This window comes from Peromyscus maniculatus, chromosome 2 (assembly GCF_049852395.1).
Source record: "Peromyscus maniculatus bairdii isolate BWxNUB_F1_BW_parent chromosome 2, HU_Pman_BW_mat_3.1, whole genome shotgun sequence".
NCBI classification, from domain to species: Eukaryota; Metazoa; Chordata; class Mammalia; order Rodentia; family Cricetidae; genus Peromyscus; species Peromyscus maniculatus.
In genome coordinates, this window is record NC_134853.1 from 141,885,154 (window position 1) to 141,909,764 (window position 24,611).

The following is a 24,611-nucleotide window of genomic DNA, read 5'->3' on the forward strand; positions in this document are numbered from 1 at the left end:
ATATGCTCTCTCATCTCAGAGCCTTCGCACCGGGTTTCCTCCAGAACTATGCACCCGTTGTCCCTCTCTTTTAGCGTAACTCACTTCTACTCTCGGAAATTCTCACGGGAAGCCTTCCTCGCTTCCCCTGTTCAACAGTAAGCACTCTGCCACTGAACTCTCTCCCCAGGCCTCCTTTTTACATTTTTTCAGTTGTGGGGAAGAGGAGCATCGTTGTGGATGCTTGCAGAGGCCACAAGATCGCCTGGAGATAGAATTACAGGCAGTTGTCAGGAGCCTCTCTTGTGTGTTGGGAACCCCTCTCCTGTCCTTTGTAAGAATATCAAGTGCTCTTAACTGCTGAGCCATCTCCCTGTCCCCTATCCCCTCCCCCCCCCCCTTTTTTTGGTCTTCATTTGTTTGTTTTGTTTTTTGAGACATGATCTCTCTCTCTATCTAGCCTGGGCTGTTCTGGAACTATTAGTGTAGACCAGGCTGGCCTGGAACTAACAGAGATCCACCGGCTTCTGACTCCTGAGTGCTGGGATTAAAGGCGTTTGACATCACACTGGGCCTGCCTTTAACTTTTTATTATTGTGGGACAACATCTCTCTAAATTGCCCAGGCAGGCTTTGAACTTTCAATTCTCCTACCTTATCCCCATGAGTACCTGAAACTACAATCCTGTACCACCACACTGTCTCTCTTTTCTTTCTTTCTTCCTTTGTTTCTTTGTTTCTTCCTTCCTTCCTTTCTTATTGTAGTTTTATTTATTTTGTGCAGGGGGTGGGGGTGCATGCCAAAGCATAGGAATGGAGGTCAGGTGACAGGGGTGGGCACTGCTTCTCTCTCTTCTTTAACCCTTATTCTTGTTTTTTTGAGACAGGGTCTTTCTTGCTTCTTTGTTTGAAAGTTCTCACAGTGTAGCCCAGGCTGGCCTTGAACTTGGGCTCCTTTTGCCTCAGCCTCAGTTACAGGCATGCACTGCCAACTTACCTTTCTAATTTATTTGGTAGTAGTTTCTATTTTTTTATGTGCAGTAATGTTTTGTCTGCATGTATGTGTGTGTACAGAACATGTGCCTACAGAAGTCGGAAGAGAGTTTGGGATCCCCTGAAACTGGCACTACAGACAGCCAAGAGCCACCATGTGGATGCTGAGAATTAAATCCAGGTCCTGTGCAGGAGGAGCAACATGTGCTCTTAACCACTGAGCCACCTCTCCAGCCCCTGCCAGCTTAACTCTGGCCCTTTCTAAAGCATTAGCTCTAGGAGGCCTGGGGCTTCTGTCTATGTTGGTTGCCATGAGATCCTCAGCATATGGCAAATAACACTGGATATTTACGACACTCCTTGAATGTTTAAAATTTTAATCAACTACAAAATAAATGAGTGAACCAGATGATCCCCAAATACTCAGCTGTCCATGGCTTCTGATTAGGCTAAGGCATTTAAGAAATACTTTGGGTTGGGACTGTAGCTCAGTAGTAGAGTACATTCTTAGCATGCAAGAGACCTCAGTTCAATCCTAGTCTCACACACACACACACACACACACACACACACACACACACACACACACACTATGCTTGTTCCTCACAGCATCTCCTACTCTGTGGGCAGCATCTTCCCCGGCACCAAACACCAACCTTCTGCCTAAAAAGCCTGCTCCCTTCATCTCCATCTACTGAAGTCCCACATGAAAGCTCACCCTCAACACATGAAGCTATTTTTAACTGACCCAGGCAGAAATCCCAGAACTCTTGGTGGGAAGTAGGAGGATCTCTGTGAGTTCAAGGCCAGCCTAGTCTACAAATTGAGTTCCAAGACAGCCAAAGCTGTTACATGGAGAAGCCCTGTCTCTAAAAATCAATAAACAAACAAACCAACAATAGGAATCCAGGGGCTGGGCATATCACATGCCTTTAATTCCAGCACTCCCTTGGCACTGTCTGTGAGTTTGAGGCCAGCCTGGCCTACATAGTTCCGGGACAGCCAGAGCTACATGGTGAGACCCTGTCTCAGGAAAAATAAAAAATAAATTCTCAATCAGCATTTACTCAGTGGTCAAGGACTGAGGGCACTTCCTATGCAGACTAGAAAGAGAGGAGTGAAAAAAAAAAAAACCCATCTGCTGCTGACGCCCTCCCCGACCTCTAGGAGGCTTACTTCTAGTGCTTCTTCAGTTTGGCTTACACAGCTCTGTTTTCTATGTGTTAACTGATGCTTTATAAATACATTTGCTAGTAGGGGTGTGAGTGTGTGAGTGTGTGTGTGTGCCTGTGTGAGTGTTTGTGTGTGTGTGTGTGTGAGCCTGTGTGAGCATGTGTGAGTGTTTGTGTGTGTGTGTGTGAGTGTGTGTGTGAGTGTGTGTGTGTGTGTGTGTGCCTGTGTGAGTGTGAGTGTGTGTATGTGTGTGTGTGTGCCTGTGTGAGTGTGTGTGTGTGTGTGTGTGTGCCTGTGTGAGTGTGTGTGTGTATGTGTGTGTGTGTGTGCCTGTGTGTGTGAGTGTGTGTGCCTGTGTGAGTGTGAGTGTGTGTGTGTGTGTGTGTGTGTGTGTGTGTGTGTGTGTGCGCGCACGCGCGCGCTCTATTCCTCTGTACAGCGCTGGCTGCTGTGTCTTTTACATTCCCCTAGAGAAACTGGTAGGAGGCAGGGCAGGGACTGCTCAATCTTATCATTTGGTTGGAAGCAAACTGCCTGTTTCTAGTCTCGGTCTCAGGAGTCCGGCCTCCAGGTCCAGTCCCTCCCCCTTTGGCCAGTCCCAGATAAAGTTGCTTTCTGCCTGGAAACCTACGTTTTGCCCGAAGTCCTGAAGTCCACTCCGGGGCAGCTAGACTCTGCCTGCTCTGTGCTGCCCTCTTCTGTTGTAAAACTGCGGTATCCCTCAGCTCAAAAGCCTGGATGGTGCCAGCCACCCAGGAAGAAGGTTCCCTGCCACCCAGCAGTCCATCACCATAGCAACCCTCAAAATGGTTACCCAGATGGCTGGGTAACCATAGCAACCGGTCAAGTCTCACCACCTTAGCTTCTCCCTAGGCCTTCTCCTCTGGCTTCTCAGGACCACTGCCCAAGAATCTCCCACCCAGAGAATGAGCGAAGAAACCCTAATAAGCAGCTATCCCAGAGGAGTGTGGAATGCCTCCCTCACCTGCCCAGGCCTCTCATGACAAGGTGCATCAAAGGGTGTGGAGACACTGTGAGCCTTGAAGTACTGCACAGATGGTAGTTGTGATTATCTTACTGTGCACTGGAAAGGGACTGGGTTGCCTTAGGCAGAGCTAGAATCATTCCCCATTTGGCCCCTTGCTGGTTAAGAGACCTCAGGCCAGGTACTGAACTCTCCAGGTGTCGCTCTGTCTCCTTACTATAGAACATCTGCTTCTTAAAGTCATTTTAACCATTGGCGTCTGGTTGCAGGATGTTTGATCACACTGTGTGAAGATGTGTCTGGTCTTCCTCAGCTGCCTAAGGCACCTTCTGATTGGTTTAATAAGGAGCTGAATGGCCAATAGCTAGGCAGGAGAGGAGAGGCAGGCCTTCCGGGAGGAGAGAGGAACTTGAGGGAAGAATCTAAGAGGTAGGGGATTGGCCAGCAAGATGGCAGAGGAAGTCAGACTTACTACTGTACTGAGGAGTGATAGCGAGAATATAAATTAATATAAACGGGTTAAATTAAGTTTTAAGAGCTAGTTGGGAACAAGCCTAAGCTAAAGCCAACCTTTCATACTTAATAAGAAGTCTTTGTGTCATTATTTGGGAGCTGGTGGTCCAAAGAAAGACCAGCTACTGGGATCCAAAACAGCATGTAACATGCAAAGGAATGAGTAGTGGTTACAAGGGTCCTGGCCCCTCCACCACCTCCCAACCTCTGTGTGAATAAAACTGTATTCTTTCCCCTCTTAAAAGATTCATGCTTCATGCTGGGCAGTGGTGGCGCACGGCCTTTAATCGCAGCACTCGGGAGGCAGAGCCAGGCGGATCGTTGTGAGTTCAAGGCCAGCCTGGGCTACCAAGTGAGCTCCAGGAAAGGCGCAAAACTACACAGAGAAACCCTGTCTCGAAAAACCAAAAAAAAAAAAAGATTCATGCTTCATGCTGGGCAGTGGTGGCACACGGCCTTTAATCCCAGCACTCTGGAGGCCGAGGCAGGACGATCTCTGTGAGCTTGAGGCCAGCCTGGTCTACAGAGTGAGTTCAAGGACAGCAAGGGCAACACAGAGAAACCCTGTCTTGAAAAACAAAAACAAAAACAAACCCTAAAAAAGTGAAACAAGACAGAAAGAGTCAGGGTTCCTTCCCACCCCTATTGCCCTTCCTGCAGGCAAGGGTCTCATCCTCCTGGGCAATGAGGTTCTTAACACACAATGCTGCAAGCAGTCTGCATTGTTCAGGAAATTGGGATATTTCCAAAATTGAAAGATGCAGCAATTTATCTACGAGACTTCCCTCTGCCTCACACCTCGCTTTCCCACACTGCCCCGTGATAGAAACCTGTGAAAGGACAGAAGGGAGCATTAATCCCCAGGCCTCCACAGGTCTACAGTGTGGTGGCCTCTGTTTTTAGGTGAGAACAGTCATGTGGAATGCTTCCCCAAGCATCAGGACAAGTCTTACATACAGGCTTTTCTCACAAGGCAGAATTCCTTCTCTCTGTGATCTTAAAAGTCTTCTGAGGACAGCCAGGGCTGTTACACAGAGAAACCCTGTCTCCAAAAACCAAAAACAACCCCCCCCCCCAAAAAAAATTTTTTTTAATTAAATTAAAGGCACATGCCTTTAATCCCAGCAGAGATTGGAATCACTGAGTTCGAGGCCAGCCTGGTCCAGGACTGCCAGGGTTATACAAAGAAACCCTGTCTCAAAAAAAAAAAAAAGTCATAATTTTATATAATATATGCTAATAAAGGTGAGTGACCTCAAGGGCATGCAAAAGTATGTCATTGCCCAAATTTTCCTTTTCAATAATGGAGACTGAACCTCAGGCCTTCTGCAGGCTAGGCAAGCAGTCTACCCCTGACCGATGTATGTCCCCAGGTGCCTTTTATACCTTTACTCTGAGACAGAGTTTCATTAAAGTTCCTCCAGCAGGCCTTGAACCATGAATCCCCCTGCCTCAGCTTCCTGAGGAGCCTACAGCATGAGGCCCAGCCCTGATTTTCTTTTACTTAACTGTGGAGGCAGAGTGGAACCTGGGCAGAGTTAAGATCCACCATCGTTCTAAGTTCTTTCTTTTTCTTCCTTTCTTTCTTTCTCTCTTTCTTTATTTATTTATTTATTTATTTATTTATTTATTTATTTATTTATTTATTTATTTATTTTCTCTTTCTTTCTTTCTTTTCTTTTCCTTTCTTTCTTTATTTTATTTTATTTTTTTTTTTTTAATTTTGAGATAGGATCTCACTATGTAATTCTGGCTGGTCTAGAACTCACTTGGTAGATCAGGCTGTCTCACAGAATTCACAGAGAACCACCCGCCCATGCCTCCTCGTGAGCATTGCAATTATGTTATGGTTGGTAATTCTAATTCTTGTTTCTGGGTGGTGGATACTCAGAACACCATTCTCTCTCCTCTTGTATTTGAAACTTTCTGGAAAGAGCAAGTGTTAATATTCTGATCCCACCCCTTGGCGCCGTCTGTGTCCTGACACAAAAGCCTCCTTTTAAGGAAAAACTCTGTCCCTTCCTCTCTCTCTCCTGCCTTTTCCTCCACCAGGTGTGCACCCCTTGACCTCTCTCTTCCTCTCTCTCTCCTCTCCCTCTTTACTATCTCTCTCTTCATCTCTCTACTATAATAAACTCTCCACGTGGATGCAGCGTCTGGGTTAGGAGTTACTGGCCGCCGCTGCTGCCACCATGCCTGCATGGCGTGCATCTGCCCAGCCCACCACTGCATCTGCCCAGCATGCCAGCAAGTCTTCCATCACAAGTGTGATACCCTGGCCTGGCCGACTGCGGGTTCCCCACGTGTGCATAATTCATAACATCAAGGGCTTTGTTGTCAGTGGACCTGAAGCCCAGTACTCAGGGACCCCAGGGAACGTTGTGTCTGTGGGGCTTCAGGAGACACCATGCATACTGATACTGGCCAATCCTGGCTTTCCGTTAGCTTGCTGCACAACCCCAGACAAGTTGCTTAGTGTTTCTGTTGCAAATAGCAGTGACTGCCCAGGGTTCTGTAAGGATGAAACGACCTGTGTGAAGCCCTGGTCCACCGCTAGGGCTTTACAGCAGCACTACCAGCCATGACATGAGCTCTCAGGAGCTCCCAGGCTGGGTCCAGAGTTCATGTCCCAAGCCCACCCTCTGTATTCTCTAATTCCTGACCCCCACCAACTGTTCTCTTTTCGCTTTCTTCCCTTCCTGCTGAGGGCAAAGAATGGGGAGAAAGGATAAAAACACCTAACGGGTGAGCTCCCTCTCCCCAGGGCGCCCTAGCAAGCTCCTCAGTTTTGTTTTGTTTTTTCTCCAAGTCCCAGATCAAACGCTTTCACTGCCCCAGGGCCCAGATGGGCAGGTGCAAGGGAGGCCCCCTCCCCTCTGAACTTCCACACATTTTTCTTCAGCTTAAGTTCAGCACAGCCCGAGCTGCATTCCCACCGCTTGCTTGCTTCCGTGGGCAGGAGCTGGACCCCAAGCCCAAGCTGAGCCTTGAACAAAGTAGCTGAAGGGATGCTTCTGGAGCCCGCAAGCACAGGACCAATGAAAGAGCGAGGGAGTAAATGGGCACATCCATGGACCAATGAGAGAGTGTGCGAGCCCCAAGGGGGCTAGCCAGTGTAAAGGGCTCCCTGTATGGCAGACCCAGGGCCAGGCAGCTTACTCCCACGATCTCACTTAACCCACTTTGCAAGACTCTGAAGCAGCTCTCTTGCCCCCACCCCGCACCCCCTTTTTAACCATGAAAATGTGAGGCTCAATCAGCTTAGTAACTTTTCAGGGCCCCCAACTGAGACATGCAAAGCCATTCCCTGGCGGGAATGAATGGAAGAGCCAACAACTGTGGAAATGAGCAAGCGAAGGTGTGAGGAGGGCACGCCCAAAGACACACTCACTGAGGCCAGCGGAATCCTCTCCTGGCCATACAGTGAAAACTTCTGGGGTAGGAGTGGGGTACAGCCCATAATCATTCTTCAAACGACAGGGGCTTCACATCTCCTCCTTAGCGGCAGCCATCGTCCAAGGAGAGAGCCCAGCTGGGAATCTTTCTATTTCTACGGACAAGTCAAGGCAGAGCCACGAATCTGGCCTGCTTCTCACAGGCGGCTGACGGCAGGCCAAACCACGGCAGGCCTCAGCTACAGCAACTATGAGAAAAGATGCCAGACAGGCTCGATATAACACTTGGAGATGGCGGATAATTAATTCTCACACCCAGATATGGTCACAGGCCTGGGAGGTAAAGTACTGCCGGAGCAGAGGCAAGTGCAGTCCTAGAGCCAGCCTATCAGTTCCTCTAAAGGCATCTCACCTCTAAGAAATGACAGCCTTCCACACAGTCCCCAAAGCATCCGGTCCTTCCTCTGCATTCCTAACCTCCAGAACAGACAGCCGCAAGCCAGACTGCTATTTCTTTGTATTACCTGGAACTCACTGGAAAAGCATGGTGGGAAACCAACGGCACAAAGACAGGATTGCACCTTGCTGTGCAGCAGCCCCACCCTTTCCAGCTGGGGTCCCACAGGGACCCTGAGCCTCAGAGAAAGGACAGCTTGGCTGCCTTTTTTGCTGCTTGCACAGAATTCTGCCCACGTGGTCATTTTCTATCCCTCCAGCAAATGTGACCCAGATTTACTTCCAAAGCACTGCAGCTGAGCTGGTGGTGTGTCGCTAGAGCTCACTCTGGCCCACTTTCCCAGGCCTCTCCCGCTATTGAAACCAAGCTCCAGGACAGAGCCAGGGACTCACAACACACAGGCAGAAAAGAGCGAGAGGAACTGGGAAGAGAAGGAGCCTTCTTGGGTACAAAGCTCCCAAATGCTCGGAATGAGAAAGATTGTTTGCCCAGGAGTCCGGGTTCCCAGTAGAATTATTCTTTAGAGTCCCACTTCCTACCCCTACAGCCCTTGTTTCCATCTGGGGCTTGGCCAGAACAAATCGTTTCCACCTGCTCTCTGACAAAGCCTTGGGATGAACAAAGGAAAGCGACGGAAGTGGAAAGCGCAGCCCCGTTCCTTGCTGACCTAGGAAACTGTTGGCCTCCTGCAGTTCTGGTTGCTAACCACGTACTAGGAACGGCCACACTAAGGGCAGTGATGGGCAGGTAAACCTGTTTGTCCAGACAGTTCTGATCCTCAGTCAGTGGTCGGTAGAAGCAGGTGTGACTGCCTCCCTTGTACAGATAAAACTGAAGCTCCATGGGGTAGTCATTTGGCCAGATTTCCTGACTCCGGATACAACTGTCTCCATAGCTCCATATACATGGTGGGGCCCCGTCTTTTTATTGAATGAATGAATGAATGAATGAATGAATGAATGAATGAATAAATTTGCTGTCCTGGAGGAGAGATGCATGGACAAAAAGGAGGAGGAGATGCCCTTCCATGAAAAGCATGGCACCAGTGTTCTCAGGACTGCACACAGTCAGAAAAGCAAGGTGGGACTCCCGATTATAACAAGGTCCATGTCTGGTGTGGACAGTGAACCTGGAAACAAAGAGCTTGAACGTAAGATCGAGAAGGACTAGGAAGAGATGGATTTTTGGATGGGGGGGGAATCAGAGGTGGCTTCCTGGAGGAGGCTGTCATGGAGCAGCTACTGGGAATGGCTTAAGGAATGAACAGCACTTTCTAGGCTGCTGCCCTGCTGGTTAACCTGAGTTCCTGTGTGCAGCTTTCACAGTGTAACCGATTTCTTCCCATCCTCTCTCAGCTAGACTGGATTCCATGAAGAAAAGAACCACATCTCCAGCTATCTCTGAACATCAATGGCAAAAGCAAAAAAAAAAAAAAGGAGGGGGGGGGAGCATGAGAAGTGGCCGCAGAAAGACTGGGAGTCTGACGTCATAGGGAGAGCGCGTCTTGAAAAACAGAACAATGAGTGGTCTCCCGCAGGGCCACAGCCGCTCACTTCAGCTTCCTAAGTTGGCTCACTTGTCTAATTAAACAGAAAAGCATCATTTCCTCTCCTTCTCTCTCCCCGCTGTTGAAGGATGCTTTCCCCAACACACAGGGCTCCCTTGCTCTTCCTCTCCAGCCCTCCTTCCCACAGTGTGGCTCCCTGAGGACTAGGCCCCCTTAACCCAAACAGCATGGCATTTCCCTTCTCCTCTCCTCTCTCCTCCTCCAGGCAGCCGCTGAGATTTACAGCTTGCCTGCCCTGCGGATTTTCTTGTAGATTCTAATAAAATTTTCCTCGACCTTAAAACAAAACAGAACAAAGCTGGCCTTGGTGACACATGCCTGAAAGCCATCTCTTGGTAGGTAGAGGCAGAAAGATTAGAATTCAAAGTCAGCCTCTGCCACACGATTATTGAAGGGCAGCCTGGCCTATGCAAGACCCTGTCTCAAACAAAACAAAACAAAAACCAAGAAGGGCCTAAGGATGTGATGTTAGATGGATGAATGAATACCTAATGGATGGGCAGAAGGTGAATACCTTCGCACCAACCCTGCCCTAGTCAAAACAAGACACTTGACAGGCATCTGCAAGAAACTAGTCACAACAGCTATACAAATCTGTATTGCAACAAACGTGAATGGTGCCCCCTAGAGTTGTGCAGTTGTAAAACCACATGATTCCTCTCTGACCATTTTTTTTTTTCACCTATCCCCCACAGACCTCAAAGAATGGAGCTTTTGTTGTTGCTGTTTGGTTTGGTTTTATTTTTCAAGACAGGGTTTCTCTGTGTAGCCCTGGCTGTCCTGGAACTCACTCTGTAGACCAGGCTGGCCTCAAACTCAAGAGATCCACCTGCCTTTGCCTCCTAAGTGCTGGGACTAAAGGCATGCGCCATCACTGCCTGGCTTAATGCTCCCCGTTTCTAGTCTACGAGGTTGCATACCTTGTTAAATAACCTCCCCAGCTCCCCCACTACATGTCCGCCCTCAATGAGTAAGGATAGCCATTGTGTCTGCTATTCCCTCCAGACAGAATCGGGGAAGAAGCAACGAAAAGGTCTGGGTGTGGAGTTTAAGGGAGATGCTGAGACAGACTATTGGTTCTCTCCGTTTTCGTCCCCACCTCTCCTTTTTCTACAGACCAGGGTCTCAAGGCTGCTCCCAGCGGTGACTTAGAGATCACAGCCATCTATTGAAATTGTCACCTGCACTGGAGTCAGACTGGGCCAGATTGCCTAAGAAATAGGAATAACCTCACACTGGGAGTTACCTAGATCTGTGCCTGCCAATCCTGTGTGACTTCATTCAAGTCCCCAAGGCCCGGGGCCTTAGCCTAGCGTGCGTCCTGACTAGCTCACAGCCCTTGGAAAGGTCTGTGTAAACCCTAAAGCTCTCACAAGGGACTCTTGGTACATTTCAAAGGGCTAGGCTCGGGGAGGTGAGGACAGGGCTGGCAAAGAGGATGACAAAAGGCAAGAAAGGGGTGAGGGAGGCAGAGGAGGGCTGGGTGGCGGCATCTGCGATCCGGGGAGTATGCCTTGGGAAGCAGCTTTCTCAGCCCCGGCTCACCTCTACAATGAGTGACTGGCAGGGAGTTTCCATCAGGTGGGATCCTAAGACCTGCTCAAGACACTGAAAGGGGCTAGGGACTGGGAAGTCTCCACCCTTGAAGAGATCGATTCTGACAGCCCCCACTCAGCTTCATAACCCAAAACCTGGAGGAGGAGAAAAAGACACAGGACACAGCTGCTTCCAGTGTGAGGCTGACTGCACTTCCTCCCAGAAGGCAAATTCTGCAGCAGAGAGCTTCAGGGCACTCAGGGTCTCCCAGCACCCACATGTGGGAGTCTCTCCAGAGGCAAGGCTGCCTGTTTCGTTACTCTGGAGGAGCCCCCACAACATTCTAAAATCGCATGGAGACTGCAGCCAGACACTAAAGTAGCAGTCTCGCCCGACTCTGCTGCCTCTCTTTTCTCCTGCTAAGGAAACACACCCAACTGCATCACGGTTATTTTTAACCACGGCAGTTTCCCCATCTCCAGCCTCATTGGTCCAGCCCCCCTCTCCAAGACAGTCTTTGGTGGTGTCAGGATGCAAAGATCAGCAGGATACCTAAAGCAAAACACCACAGCCCAGCCCAACACCCACCCTGAGGGCCTTTGCCTGAATCCCCTTGACTTATTGCCTAGACCAGAATCTTAAACAGCAGGGCCTTCTCGGAGAAGACTGGAGGGAGAAACTGTCACAAAGCCATCGAGAACTCTGTGTGAGTGACAAGGATGGGCTAGAAAATATAAGGAAGGAAAAACGAGGCATCCACTCCGACTTCGGGAGGATGAGAGATCTGTGACTCAGCGGCCTCTGAGTTATGTCCCTTCAAGGCTAGGGGCAAGGAAACCCTTCCTGCCTCCCAGGGTCTGCTCCATTGTTACTAGCTGATGTTTCGGGACCAAGACTCTGGAGAAGGACTTCCTCCAAAGGTTGCCTTTTGCCCACCAGCCGGTCAAACAGCAGCCTGCCTGCCACGCCTCTTTGCTGTCGGCTCCTCCAGAGCTCACACCTGCATCTTTCCTGACCCATGAGGAGTCCACACAATCCTCTCCCTTCTGACTTCCCATCACCGCCCACTGCCTGTTCCTGATTACAATCTGCCACACGTTAGCCTCTAAATACTTCTTCACTCCTTTGGTCGGTCACTCCTTACTGGATGATCTCTAGCAAGCACAGGGCCCCTGTGTAAGTCACTGAAGGTCAGCACATAAAAGCAGTCACAGCACTGAACTGCTCACAGTTGTGAGGGAGTGATGGGCTCCCTGTGGGTTAACTGCTCTGCTGTGCAAGGGAACAGGAGGAGAGAGAAGCATGAATATCAGAGTGGAGGAGGAGACTCTGGGTACCACTGGGGACATTAGGACTAGAAGGGCTGATAATTAAGAGAGGAGGAGGAGGAAGGGCCAGCATCTTGCAGAGAAGAAAATTAAAGCCTAGAAGTTTGATCCCACAAGCTGCATACCTTGAAGGGCGAGCTAATGCGCAGTGCTGTGGGATGGGGGTGGGGCCAACCAGTACAGCGGAAGAGATAGAGTGGGGCCTGGTTTGGGGGTGGGTCCTTATAATGAATCCTTTATTTCACTGGCAATGAGGAGCCAGAGATGGCTTATAAGCAGCTGGGTGATGGGAGCAGGTTTGCCCTTTAGACTAAAATGCTCTGACTCGTGTGGAAGAAGGAGGAAAAGGCTGAGGGAATCGGAGCCAGCAGGTTGACCAGAAGGTCCGCGTAAGAGGCAGTGAGTGCAGTGAAGGAGGCAGGTGTGTTATCTGACCGACACAAAGCAGGCAGCAGAACAGACCTTGGCAAGGGACGGAAAGCTGATGACGTCACTGAGTGAGCTGCAGCGCTTCTCTGTCTTTCTACCTGCTGGGGGACATCAGAGTCTGCTGAGGTGCTGAGCGCTCATCCGGGAGACAGCTCGGGATGCCTCCAGTGAAGTCAAAACTTAGCCCCAGAGCTGGAGAGAGGGCTCAGCAGTTGAGAGCACTGGCTTGCAGAGGACCCGGGTTCGGTTCTAGGCACCCACACTCTCAACCACTGCTGCTTGGAAAAGGCAAACAGGAACCTCCTGACTAGAGGCAGCAGCTCGTATCCCTTGCACCAAGATACTGAAGAATCTACGCACAACCTTCAAAAAGTAATATGAGTAAAGTCGTCTTCTCCAGAGACGTCCTTATAAGGAAATAACATAAAAGAAATTAAAAGTTTTTCTTCCTAACCATGATCATTATAGATAGCACTGTCTAGACTACGATAGCAGAACAGTGAGAAAAGAATAGGACTTAGAAAAACCACGAAATACACACAGCCTTTAAAAATAACTATAAACTCGGAGCCCCCACCTCTCAGCCCAGCACTTAGGAGGCAGAGGCAGGAGGATCTCTGTGATTCTGAGGCTAGCCTGCTCTACACAGCAAGTTGCAGGACAGTCAGGTCTACATAGCGAGACCCTGTCTTGGAAAAATAAAAATAAATGTCAAAATAACCATAAAATCTGAAATGTAAATCAGAAGATCTTTTTAAGGGTAAATGAAGAATCAAATCCACACTGGAATATAGGCCAGGAAGGTAACTATTATATACATAAAATACAACTGAGTGGTGAAAACCCAGGGGAAAGGTACAGAAATGAGAATAAACTTCATTCAGCACGGGGATGGCAGGTTTTGTTTTTTTCTTCAGGTTTTTCTTGAACGTTCTTTCATCATTTTTGCAATAATAATAGTCATCATAAGAACGAATTAGATTCCAGCTGACTTGGCCCTGAGGACCTCACAGCTCCCCACCATGCCCATGCATACCAGCCCACTCACTCTTCCCTCAACTCCACAGCACCCAGCTAGAAAAAGCTGCGGGAGTTCTCTCTTACCAGCGACTCGGACCACAGCACGCTCTGCAGGGTCCAGCACCGAATCCTGGCTTTTCCGCTTCTTCTGCTCATGCAGAGGCAGATTCCAGGGCAAGGTGTCCCCAGGGGGACAGGGAGACAGGCTCCCTGACCGCTCACTCCGGTAAGACCGCTCGCTGCGACATGATCTCTCGCTCCGACAGGACCGCTCACTGAGCGTCTCTTCGTCTGAGGAAGACATGGTGGGCACGCAGGGGCAGCTTCAGGAAGGACTGGATGTCCCGGGAGAAGGGATCTGGAGGAGAGAGGGAAGAATGTGACCGCAATGAAAGGCTCACATAAGGAACACTGAGACTTGGATCGCAACTCTTGGCCCTGCTACTACTGACTTGATCTCTTTGCTACCTGAACCTCAGTTTCTTCATTTTACAAAAGGCAATAACACAGCTAGCCGTGGTGGCCCTAATCCCAGCAAAGGCCAGCCTGGGCTACAGAGTGAGTTCCAGGACAACCAGGGCTACACAGGGAAACCCTGTCTTAAAAACACAAAACAAGCTGGGCAGTGGTGGCACACGCCTTTAATCCCAGCACTCGGGAGGCAGAGCCAGGCGGATCTCTGTGAGTTCGAGGCCAGCCTGGGCTACAGAACGAGATCCAGGACAGGCACCAAAACTACACGGAAAAACCCTGTCTCAAAAAACCAAACCAAAACAGAAAGACTAATTCATGGGGCTTCTATCTATCTATCTATCTATCTATCTATCTATCTATCTATCTATCTATCTATCTATCATCTATCTATATCTGCCTATTTATCTATACATAGAAAACAAGACAAAACAAAATGCCAGGCATGGTGGCTCATGCCTATAATCCCAGTGCTTGAGAAACAGCTGGGAGGAGGGGTTGGAGACTCAGTGGTTAATAGCACCAGCTACCCTTCCAGAGGTCCTGAGTTCTATTCTCAGAACCAAACTAGGATCTGATGACCTCCTCTGGCTTCTGCAGTCACTAGGCATGCTCCTGGTACACAGACATGCATGCAGCAGCTATAACATTCACAGCATAACAAAATTAATAATAATTTTTTGTTTGTTTTTTTCAAGACAGGTGTGTGTGTGTGTGTGTGTGTGTGTGTGTGTGTGTGTGTGTGTGTGTGTAGTCCTGGCTGTTCTGGAACTCACTCTGTAGAACAATCTGGCCTCAAACTCAGAGATCTTTGCCTCCCTAGTGCTGGGATTAAAGGCATGTGCCACCACTCAGCAGTAACAATGTTTTTAAAGATGAAAAGAAGAAAGAAAGAAAGAAAGAAAGAAAGAAAGAAAGAAAGAAAGAAAGAAAGAAAGAAGGAAGGAAGGAAGGAAGGAAGGAAGGAAGGAAGGAAGGAAGGAAGGAAGACAGACAAGAGGGGCCCCACATGTAGTTTAAGGTTAGTCTACATTTGAGTACCAGGTCAGCCTGGGATACAGAGAGGAAGTCTGTCAAAAGAAAGAGAGACGTATAAGTCTCCTTCCCTACCCCCCAAAGCTGAGGATTGAGCCTAAGGCCTTGCACATGCTAGGCAAGCACTGTATTGCCAGGTTACAAACCTGGCCCCAAATACTTATAAATCATAAACAGCATGTGGCTAGATATGGCATGCACACCTGTAATCCCAGCACTCAGGAGGCTGAGGCAGGAAGACTGTGAGGTCAGTGTCTTCTAGGCTATGTTCAGAGACCCTGCCACAAACAAACAAACAAACAAACAAACAAACAAACAAACAAACTTGGGCTATAGAGAGAAATGGTTAAGAAAGCATTCTGGGGGCTGGAGAGATGGCTCAGTGGTTAAGAGCACTGGCTGCTATTCCAGAGGACTCAGGTTCAATTCCCAGCACCCACATGGAAGCTCACAACTGACTGTAACTCCAGTTCCAGGAGATCTGACACCCTCACACCAATGGACACAAAATAAAATTAAATAAGAAAAAGAAAGGGAGAAAGAAAGAAGGAGAGAGAGGGAGAGAGAGAGAGAGAGAGAGAGAGAGAGAGAGAGAGAGAGAGAGAGAAAGCTGCTCTTGTAGGAGACATGACTTTGGTTTTCAGTACCCACAGCAGGTAGTTTACAACTACTCATAACTCTAGCTCCAGGGATCTGACGCTCTCCTCTGGTCTCTTCAGATACCCGCCTCATGTGCACATATCCACACACAGACAACACATGCACACAGAATTAAAATAAAATTTTAGCCAAGCATGGTAAAACATGCCTGTAATCCCAGGATGCAGGAGGCAGAGGCAGGCAGATCTCTGTGAGTTCAAGGCTAGCCTGGTCTATGTAGCAAGTTCCAAGTCAGCCATGGCTAGTGTCTAAAAACAAACAAAAATATTGTGTGAATGTTAGTTTCTATTGCTAATAGCCAAGCAGAAAGATACTAGTTCAAATTCTACTCCATTATTCATTAGCTGTATGACTCTGAAGAACCATTTAATCTTGTTACCTTGGACATTCTCATCTATAAAAAAGGGGTTGATGCTACCATCTAACCTCATGGCATTGTTTGCAAAAACTAAATAATATCCTTTCATTTGATGTCAGGTACCCAGGAAGCACTCAATACAGAATCTATTATTACATTCCCCTTCTTACCTCCCAGGAATGCTGGAAGGATAAAATGGGACAACAGATGGGAAGGATTTTCAAAAAGCTAATGCAGAAGCTCAGCAGCAGGAATGAAGGGAAACATGAGCTAGACTAGGTGGAGATTCCTGACTTCTCCAGCACACAGACTGGACACAGCACTAACCCTGAAGCAAGATAGACCTGCCTGTAAATTCTAGTTCCGTCACTTATGATAGGTGAGATCAGGGGCAAGTCACTCTACCTCCTGGAGACTCAGTTTCATCATCCCCACAGTGGGGGAGGGGCAGTACTTCTCCTTCGAGGATATTTTAAGGACACCGTGAAATGGGAATGTAAACGTAGCTGGTACCATGTATGTCACACCGCAAGCTTTAGATAAAAGATTCATTGGCTCATTCCAAGGGCTGTGTGGGAATACATCACACAGCATGGGGGCAGGGATGATGGTAAGGACCATCAGTTTTTCTGGTCAGTTTAGCTAGTGGAGGGAGAAGAGGGGAAACACAATCATTCCAAACCAGCTGGGCTCCACCAGCCAGACTGGGCAGCCTTCCCTCAGCCAGGCCCAGCTCACTGCCCAGAACCATCTGCTACACATGGCCCACCACCCCAAGGGCTCTCGGAGCCAAGATGATGCATGCCTTCAGCTGTCTGCCTTCCTGTAAGGATCCAGATCCGGCTCAGGTACATAGTTCTGTTTGGGCTCCAGGGACCGGGGGGTGGGGGGGGGGGTGGGGGGGGGGAGGAAGATGGCAAAAGCTGTCAACTTTTGCTTACAGGGGAATATCTGCACACAGGGCTGTGCAAAGCAGGGAAGTGGCCTAAATGCCTGGGTCTCTGGGCACAGCTCCTCCTAGATTCTGGGAATCTCAGCTTAGAAGCAGCAAGAGGCAGAGACACTCTCCTGGATCACTGATATCTCCCCCAGAACACAGAACTCAGATAACAAAAGAACATCCCATCGTGCAAGGGTTTTCTATGAAGCCCAGGGCAGACAGAGCAGCCCTGCCAGGGCATTCCTGTGTCAGCAGTGTGAGGCTCTTCCCACGGAACAGCAAGACCCTCTCTTACCATCGAAAGAGTTGAAAAGATCCAAGGGCTGGCACAGCATTGCCCTTTATCGTAGCACTGACCTCAGCCTCACCATTGCCTTCTCGTACCTACCTCCCACCTCTTTCGCCCTGTCGGGTGCTGAGGTGACAGCCCCAACCTCTAGGAAACTCAGGCTGTGCACCCATCCAGCCCCCAGTCCTGGACAGGAAACTGTCCCTCCGCTCAGACCACCTGCTTTATTCTAGAGCCGCCCATTCCCCTCCTAGACGCCCATTTTTACTACAAAGGCCCTCAAAAGCAAGGCCTCCTTCCGTGGGAAGCCGGGCCCTCCTCGGCTCTACCCGGGTGGGTGACAGTCTTCGACCTCTCACACACACTCACACCTGTGTGACCTCCGGGCTTCCGCCCTGCTCCTCACTCACTCCATCCATCCCGGGCTGGCAGGAACCCGCGCCCGCACCCCCAATGCATCTCGAAGGTCCCCAGGCCACCTGGGTCGGCTACCGACATCTGACCGGGCACCGACAGGCTGCTGCCCTCCCCACCTCGCCTCCACCCCCACGGCGGGGGGGGAGGGGCGCTCCCGGGAGTCGGTGGCGGCGCGGGTGGGTCCGCGTGCCCGCCGCGCGCGTGGCTGACAAAGAGCGGGGACGCGTGACCGAGGATCGGCAGGGCGTCGGTGCCATCGGCCGATCTCGGGAACCCGGAGGCGAGTTTCCCTGCCCAGCCTTGCAGGCTCCTGCAGGTCCCTGTCGTGTGGCCCATTTTTTCCCAGAAACACGCCTCCCTTTGGCCGGGGCAGCGGCCGCCCGAGGGAACCCCGGGCTCCGCGCGCTCCGCACTCGCCGCGCTGCAGGTGCGAGGCCCGCACGGCCGCGGTGCCCGTGCCTGTCAACCCGCATGCCAGTCGCTCCGGAGCTGGGGTGCCGCAGCCCCGCTCCCAGCATCGCCGCGCAGCCGGCGGAGGAGCCGGGAGCCCCCGAGCCCGCCGCGCGCCTTACCGTGTGAGCGCGAGGAGGAGGCCGGCGGGCGGCTGCGGCGCGGCGGAGGGGAGCGGCTCCCACAATGGCCGAGCTCGCGGCGCCGAGCCCCCCGCCCCCCGCGCCCTAGCGGCGGCGGCTGAAGCGGAGCCCGCGCAGCCGCCCAACCCGCTCCCCACCCCCGGCGCCGGCGCCGCCCCCCGCCCGCCCGCCCGCTCGCTCGCCCGCCCGCCGCGCTCTCCGCCCTGCACCCCGCCCGCCGCGCCCTGCGGGTCTGCGGCCCCGAGCCCCTCCGCACTGACCCCGCGTCCTCTCGCAGGCCTTCCCCTCTCCACGGCACCGGGGCCCGCGGGGCCGATTCGCACCCCTCACTCCCCGCCCTCGGCGCGACCGACCTCTCCGCCCCCCGGCCCGGGGCCGCTCGCTGACCCTGGCCCGCCCCTTGGAGCTCTTCTCGGCCAGTCCCAGGATGACTCTCCCAAGTTCGGGCTCTCTGCCCGGCCCGGCCCGGCCCCGATTCTGGAATAACCCCGGTCTGCCCTCCTGCACACTTCCTCTAAAACCACATTCTATCATCACTCCTAGGGCTCGTCTAGGAGAAGGCCCTGGGGGAACTGAGTCCAGGAGGGACCAGGAGGCTCCATTTCCCCGAGGGGTAAAGGGAAGAGGGGAACCAGCCCCCCCCCCCCAGAAGAGAATCTAGTCTCTTGATTGATTAGAGGCACTAACAGGCAGAGCCTTGCTTGGAAGAAGCTTCTTCCACTGATAAGACGTTTACTGAGCTCCTTCTGCATGCATGAGCTAGCGATGTAAGCACAGCTTCTAGCCTCTGTGGTGCAGATAGGTGAATGTCTCCAGACTGTTTCTGCGTAGAAACAGCCATCATACGGTATGTCTTCTGGTTACTGTGCAAAGTGCTTTACCTGGTTGATGACAGACATAGATTTCTTATCATTCATTCATTCATTCAACATCTACACACTGGTTATTGAAGATACATAAATGAGGAGGATACATCTAATCACCGCCCACGGGCCCCAATGGGTCCAGTCCAGCAGGTAAAACAAAGATCATAAGGCATCCCAAGAGACAGCATCATGGTCTTTCACTTATGAATGCAAAACTAAAGTCAGATGATTTACTCAAAGGTCTTCCAGGGAGGTAAAGGCTGAGGATCACAAGTTCATCAAAGCCAACAGAAACTTTGCCAGAAAAATTAAGCCACAGAAGACACAGAGGTGGAGGAGGAGAATCAAGGATCAGGAGTTCAAGGTCTACATACATAAGATCCTGGCTCAAAGAAAAACCAAACCTCAAACAAAGAAGCCACAGCATATTGTAAATGCTAACTATACATAACTTTCATAAATTCCAAATAATTTAAAATTTTTATTACATTGTGTATGCATGTGTGAGTGCACATGTATGCCATGGCTCACAGTGTGGAGGTTCAAAGACAGCCTGGGGGAGTTGGTTCTCTTCTATCATGTGACTGGCTCTCAGAGACCAAGTTGAGGTCCCCGGGCTTAGCTGAAAATACCTTTACCTGCTGAGCCATTTCACTAACCCTAAAAATACATTTAAAAGCCAGGCAGTGGTGGCACACGCCTTTAATCCCAGCACTCAGGAGGCAGAGGCAGGTGGATCTCTGAGTTCGAGACCAGCCTGGACTACAGAGTGAGTACCAGGAAAGACGCAAAGCTACACAGAGAAACCCTGTCTTGAAAAATCAAAAAAAAAAAAAAATTAAAAAAAATGCATGATGTGGTGACCTATGACTATAATACCAGCACATAAGAGTCTGAGGCTGGAGAATTACTATGAATTCAAGACTAGCCTGAGCTACAAAGTGAGTTCCAGGCCAGCCTGAGCTACATTTTAAGAATTTGTCTGTGGGCTGGAGAGATGGCTCAGAGGTCTCTCTCAGAGGTTAAGAGCACTGCTTGGTCTTCCAAAGGTCCTGAGTTCAATTCCCAGTAACCATATGGTGGCTCACAACCATCTGTAATGAGATCTGGTGCCCTCTTCTGGGCTGCAGGGATACATGCAGACAGAACACTGTATACATAATGAATAAATAAATAAATAAATCTTAAAAAGAGAGAGAGAGAATTTGTCTATAGCTGGGCAGTGGTGCACATGCCTTTAATCCCAGCACTCAGGAGGCAGAGGCAGGTGGATCTTTGTGGGTTTGAGGCCAAGCCTGGTCTACAGAGCCAGTTCCAGGACAGTCAAGGCTACACAGTAAAACTCTGTCTCAAAAACAAAAAAATCAACAGGTAAATAAACAAACAACGCCCCTCCCCCCAAAGAACTTGTCTATAAACAAATATAAGAAATAAAGTTCCTGATTCAGAGCATGATCCTGCATCTGTGCATATACCAGCAGCACCAGACGGACTCAGTGAGTTTAAAACAGAGAACATCAGAGATTAAAAAAAAAAAAAAAAAAAAAGCAGGGGTTGGGGATTTAGCTCAGTAGTAGAGCACTTGCCTAGCAAGCACAAGGCCCTGGGTCCTCAGCTCCAGGAGGAAAAAAAAAACAAAAACAAAAAAAAACAAAAAAAACAAGGTAAAAAGCAGCTAGACCCAGGGTCAGTTCCCTGGCAGCTCACAACCAGTTTTTGGAGATTCCAGTTCCAGGGGATCTGACTTCACTGAGCACATACATACGTCATGAATATAAAATGAGATAAATAAATCTAAAAAGAAGAAATTAAAAACAGAACACATGAAGTTGGGAGGGGAAAGTGGGGTGGGGGAGCAGGAGAGGAAGCAGAAGGGAGGGAATGGGGGTGGATTTGATCAAGACACATCATGATGATATGCATATATGAAGTTCTTTCCATGAAATTTAACTATTACTATAGTCAATAATATCCAAAATAAACATCAGATTGTATTTAGATCATAAAATAACAAAGTCCTATGAGGCACAGAAGCATCACAAGCTGAAAAGTCATTTTCAATTTAGAAATGAGTGTAACGCCAGGTGGTGGTAGCACATGCCTTTAATCCCAGCACTTGGAAGGCAGAGCCAGGTGGATCTCTGTGAGTTTGAGGCCAGCCTGGGCTACAGAGAGAGATCCAGGACAGGCACTAAAGCTACACAGAGAAACCACGTCTTGAAAGGAAAAAGAAAAGAAAAAGAAAAGAAAAATGAATGTCACAATGCTTGCCCAGTGAGACAGGGCTGTGAGCACCAAGGAGGTTGGTTGGCAAGCTGAAACATAGGAAGAGCATGGGGAAACAGTTTCCACAGGGGCAGAGAGCTGTGGGCAGGGTCTCCATGGACAGGGCCCACTTCGAGGCTCGAGAGAAGAGCTGTCAGAAACCTGAAAGCTCAGCTTGCCTGGCTAGAGGACATCTAAAGGTTTTCCTCTTTCCAGCCCTCAGTGACCTTCCCAAATCTGACCACTAGTCCAACCCTGAATTATGCATGTTGCAGGCTGCCAGAAGGTGGAGCTTCCGGAACCTTCTGGATTCAGGACATTCAGCTGTGAATCCCCAGGGCTATGTCACTAGCTCCAACAGTACTACCATGGGAATGAGGCACTGGTGAGATCTGCCAAGATTTTTTGCAGCTGGCAGTGGGCCAATGACCTTGGGCTACTGGACTCCAATTCATTTCAGCAATCTTTTGTTGAGGAATACTATGTACTGGGGAGGGTTGGGGGCTGCTTTGGGAACACAGAAGTGAATCCAGTAGGGTCCTTGTCCTTGAGAAGGTGCCTCGGCACACCTCTACAGAGGTGGGCAGACACTTCAAAATGATTGTCTTCCAGAAGGTCTCCATTGCTCCCTTCCACCACATCCCATTTCCAAGCAGGGCACTGCTGATTCTCTCCAGGGGGCTTGGAATCCTACAGCCCAAACAGCCTAAGCTGGATCCTCTGGGGGGCTTGGAGGCACCCAGAACAGCTTCTTACTAACATGACAATTGGGAGTCCTAACTTAGTCCTGCAACTTGGGCCGCAGCATTCCATTCACACTTGGAACATGACATCCACTCCACAAAAGTAGTCAAACCCTCACTAGGGCCAGGCACCGAGCTTTGTGCCGGTGCCAAAATAAATAAATAAATAAATAAATAAATAAATAAATAAATAAATAAATAAATAAATCAAAATCAGACAGTGAAGGCTCACACAGGCAGGTTTCGAGTTTGAGGACAGACAGAGCCATTAAGTGAAACTCCTATCTATAAATGAATGAATGAATGAATGAATGAATGAGACATGCACAGCCCATTCTTAAGCTACTTCCAATTTGAGAGCAAAGAGTGGTAAATGGGAGGTTACACGTCTGCTTCATTTCTGCTGAGACAGAGGAGTGTAGGGGGACCCCAAGAAGAGTTACAGACAGCAAAGGGACTTTCCCAAGACTTCACCAGGCTTGCCTTCCTCTCCTCTCCCCTCCTTTCCTTCTTTCCTTCCTTTGTTTTTCGAGGCTGGCCTCAAATGCACTATGTATTGGAGCAATGTTCTCAACCTATGGGTCGAGACCCCTTTGGGGGTCAAAGGATCCTATCACAGGAGCCGCCTAAGACCATCAGAAAACACAGATATATTTACACTATGATTCCTAACAGTAGCAAAATTGCAGTTAAGACACAGCAACAACGGGGTTGGGGATTTAGCTCAGTGGTAGAGCGCTTGCCTAGCAAGCACAAGACCCTGGGTTCGGTCCTCAGCTCTGAAAAAAAAAAAAAGACATAGTAAAAATAAATTTATGGTTGGGGGTCACCACACCATGAGGAACTGTATTAAAGGGTCACAGCATTAGGAAGGTTGAGAACCATTGTATTAGAGGACGCCCTTGAACTCTTGATTCTCTTGTCTCCTCCTCTCAAGGTTTGGATGGCAGGCACACGCCTCTGTGCCCAGATTTCTTTTGTTATTGTTATTAGTTTTTGTTGTTGTTCTTGGTGGGTTTGTTTGTTTTTTGAGACAGGGTCTCTCTGAGTATTCTTAGCTGTCCTGGAACTCCATATATAGACCAGGTGGAACTTGAACTCACAGAGATCCTCCTGCCTCTGCCTTCTGAGTGCTGGGACTAAAGACGTGAGCCACTACACCCAGCCTTTGTTCTTGTTCTTGATGGTAGTGGTGGTTGGTGGTATTTGGGGATCAAACCCAGAGCCTTGCTCGCTAAGGTACTAAGCAAGTACTCTACCACAGCTACCTCCTTATCCTGATTCTTCCCATATATATAATGATGCCACTGGGATTCGGGTCACATCTGTATCTCCAGATGTCATCTTTCCTTCTGGCACTAGACCCCTACTCACTAGACCCCTGCCTGCTTGACACCCCTCACCCCACTGGGATAGCTGATAAAGGACACAATAGAGAGAAATGTTGGAAAGACTGAATTCCAGTGGTGAGGTTCCCAAAGAGGCACTCAGGGCTGCCTTGAAAGTGGAGAAAGGCTGGGTATTAAGGTGGCAGGCACATAGGTGGCTGGGGCAGGCTCTGCCACCTTGTTCTAGGCTTCTAGAGTCCCTGTCCTTTTGTCGCCTGGGTTGCTGAGCCCCATGAGTGCTGCTTGAGAGCCAGAGATGATAGTATATGCTGTCATCCTAGTACTGTGGAAGCAGAAGAATCAAGAGTTCAAGGCTAGCCTCAGCTGTATTGCATATTTGAGGCCAGCCTAGGAAACCTGTCTCTAAAAGCATCCCACACCAAGAACAAAAGCCTGTGGAGGAAGGACCTGAGCCTACTTGGTCTCTGTTTTACTCTTGTTTCCAAGAATGTGTTCAATAAATATTCCTCAATTGAATGGATGAATGAATGAATGAATGAATGAGTTCATTATAGCCTCTGAGAAGGTGATCAACACCATGACAGTGAAAGCTGTAGAATCAGGCACAATAACAAAAGATGGACCAAACGTGTGGAACTAACTAACCCATAGCTAGGCTTGATTGTATTAAATAGAGAAAACACCCAAGTCCCCTGTGATGGTAAAGCTGTGACCCTGACAGAATCTAGAGTCACCTAGAGGACAAGCCTCTGGGCATATGTGAGAGGAAAAGACTGAAAAGACTGTATCAGATGTCAGTGCTGGAGTCTCTAGACTGGCTTCATTGAGGTAGGAGGATCCAGCTCAAAAGAGGGAGGCACGGTTCTGAGTACTGCGGCGGCGGTCCTAGAGTAAATAAAAAGGAGAGCATGCAGATACAATGTAACTAGCTGTCTCATTCTGCAGAGCTGCCCTCCGACCTTGAGGGACAATAGTTCAAACTGAGCTAAACTAAACCCTTTGTGCCTTTGTTCCTCTGGTCAGATACTGAGTTGCAGAAAGGAGGAAAGTAACTAAGCATCTCAGATCCTGGGTTCTCCTTTAAACAGGCCACTCCTCCAGAGGTAATTTACAACTAGGCATCAGCCTATTCAAGATGTCTCTGTCCTTGTGCCTCCCTCCATTCACCCCTTGCTTCTGAGACAGGGTCCAGTTACACTGCCTAGGCTGACCCCAACCTCACAATCCTCCTGCCTCAAGATACTGAATGCT

General features: G+C 49.5%; 1 protein-coding gene across 15 annotated transcripts in view; it reads right to left on the reverse strand.

Moving 5' to 3' along the window:
- Positions 1–18,423, reverse strand: part of Macf1 (microtubule actin crosslinking factor 1) — a 334,145-nt gene extending 315,722 nt beyond the window's left edge. For 6 of the 15 annotated variants that reach the window (XM_076564991.1, XM_076564993.1, XM_076564990.1 and 3 more), the window contains exon 1: positions 13,459–13,725. In XM_076564991.1, the coding sequence (XP_076421106.1) occupies positions 13,459–13,678 (220 nt within the window). In that variant the 5' untranslated portion in view covers positions 13,679–13,725. Of the gene's footprint in view, positions 1–13,458; positions 13,733–18,397 lie in introns of those variants that run through there. The other 9 variants (XM_076565001.1, XM_076564994.1, XM_076565005.1 and 6 more) reach the window with 4 other exon arrangements.
- Between the last annotated feature and the right edge of the window lie 6,188 nt (positions 18,424–24,611).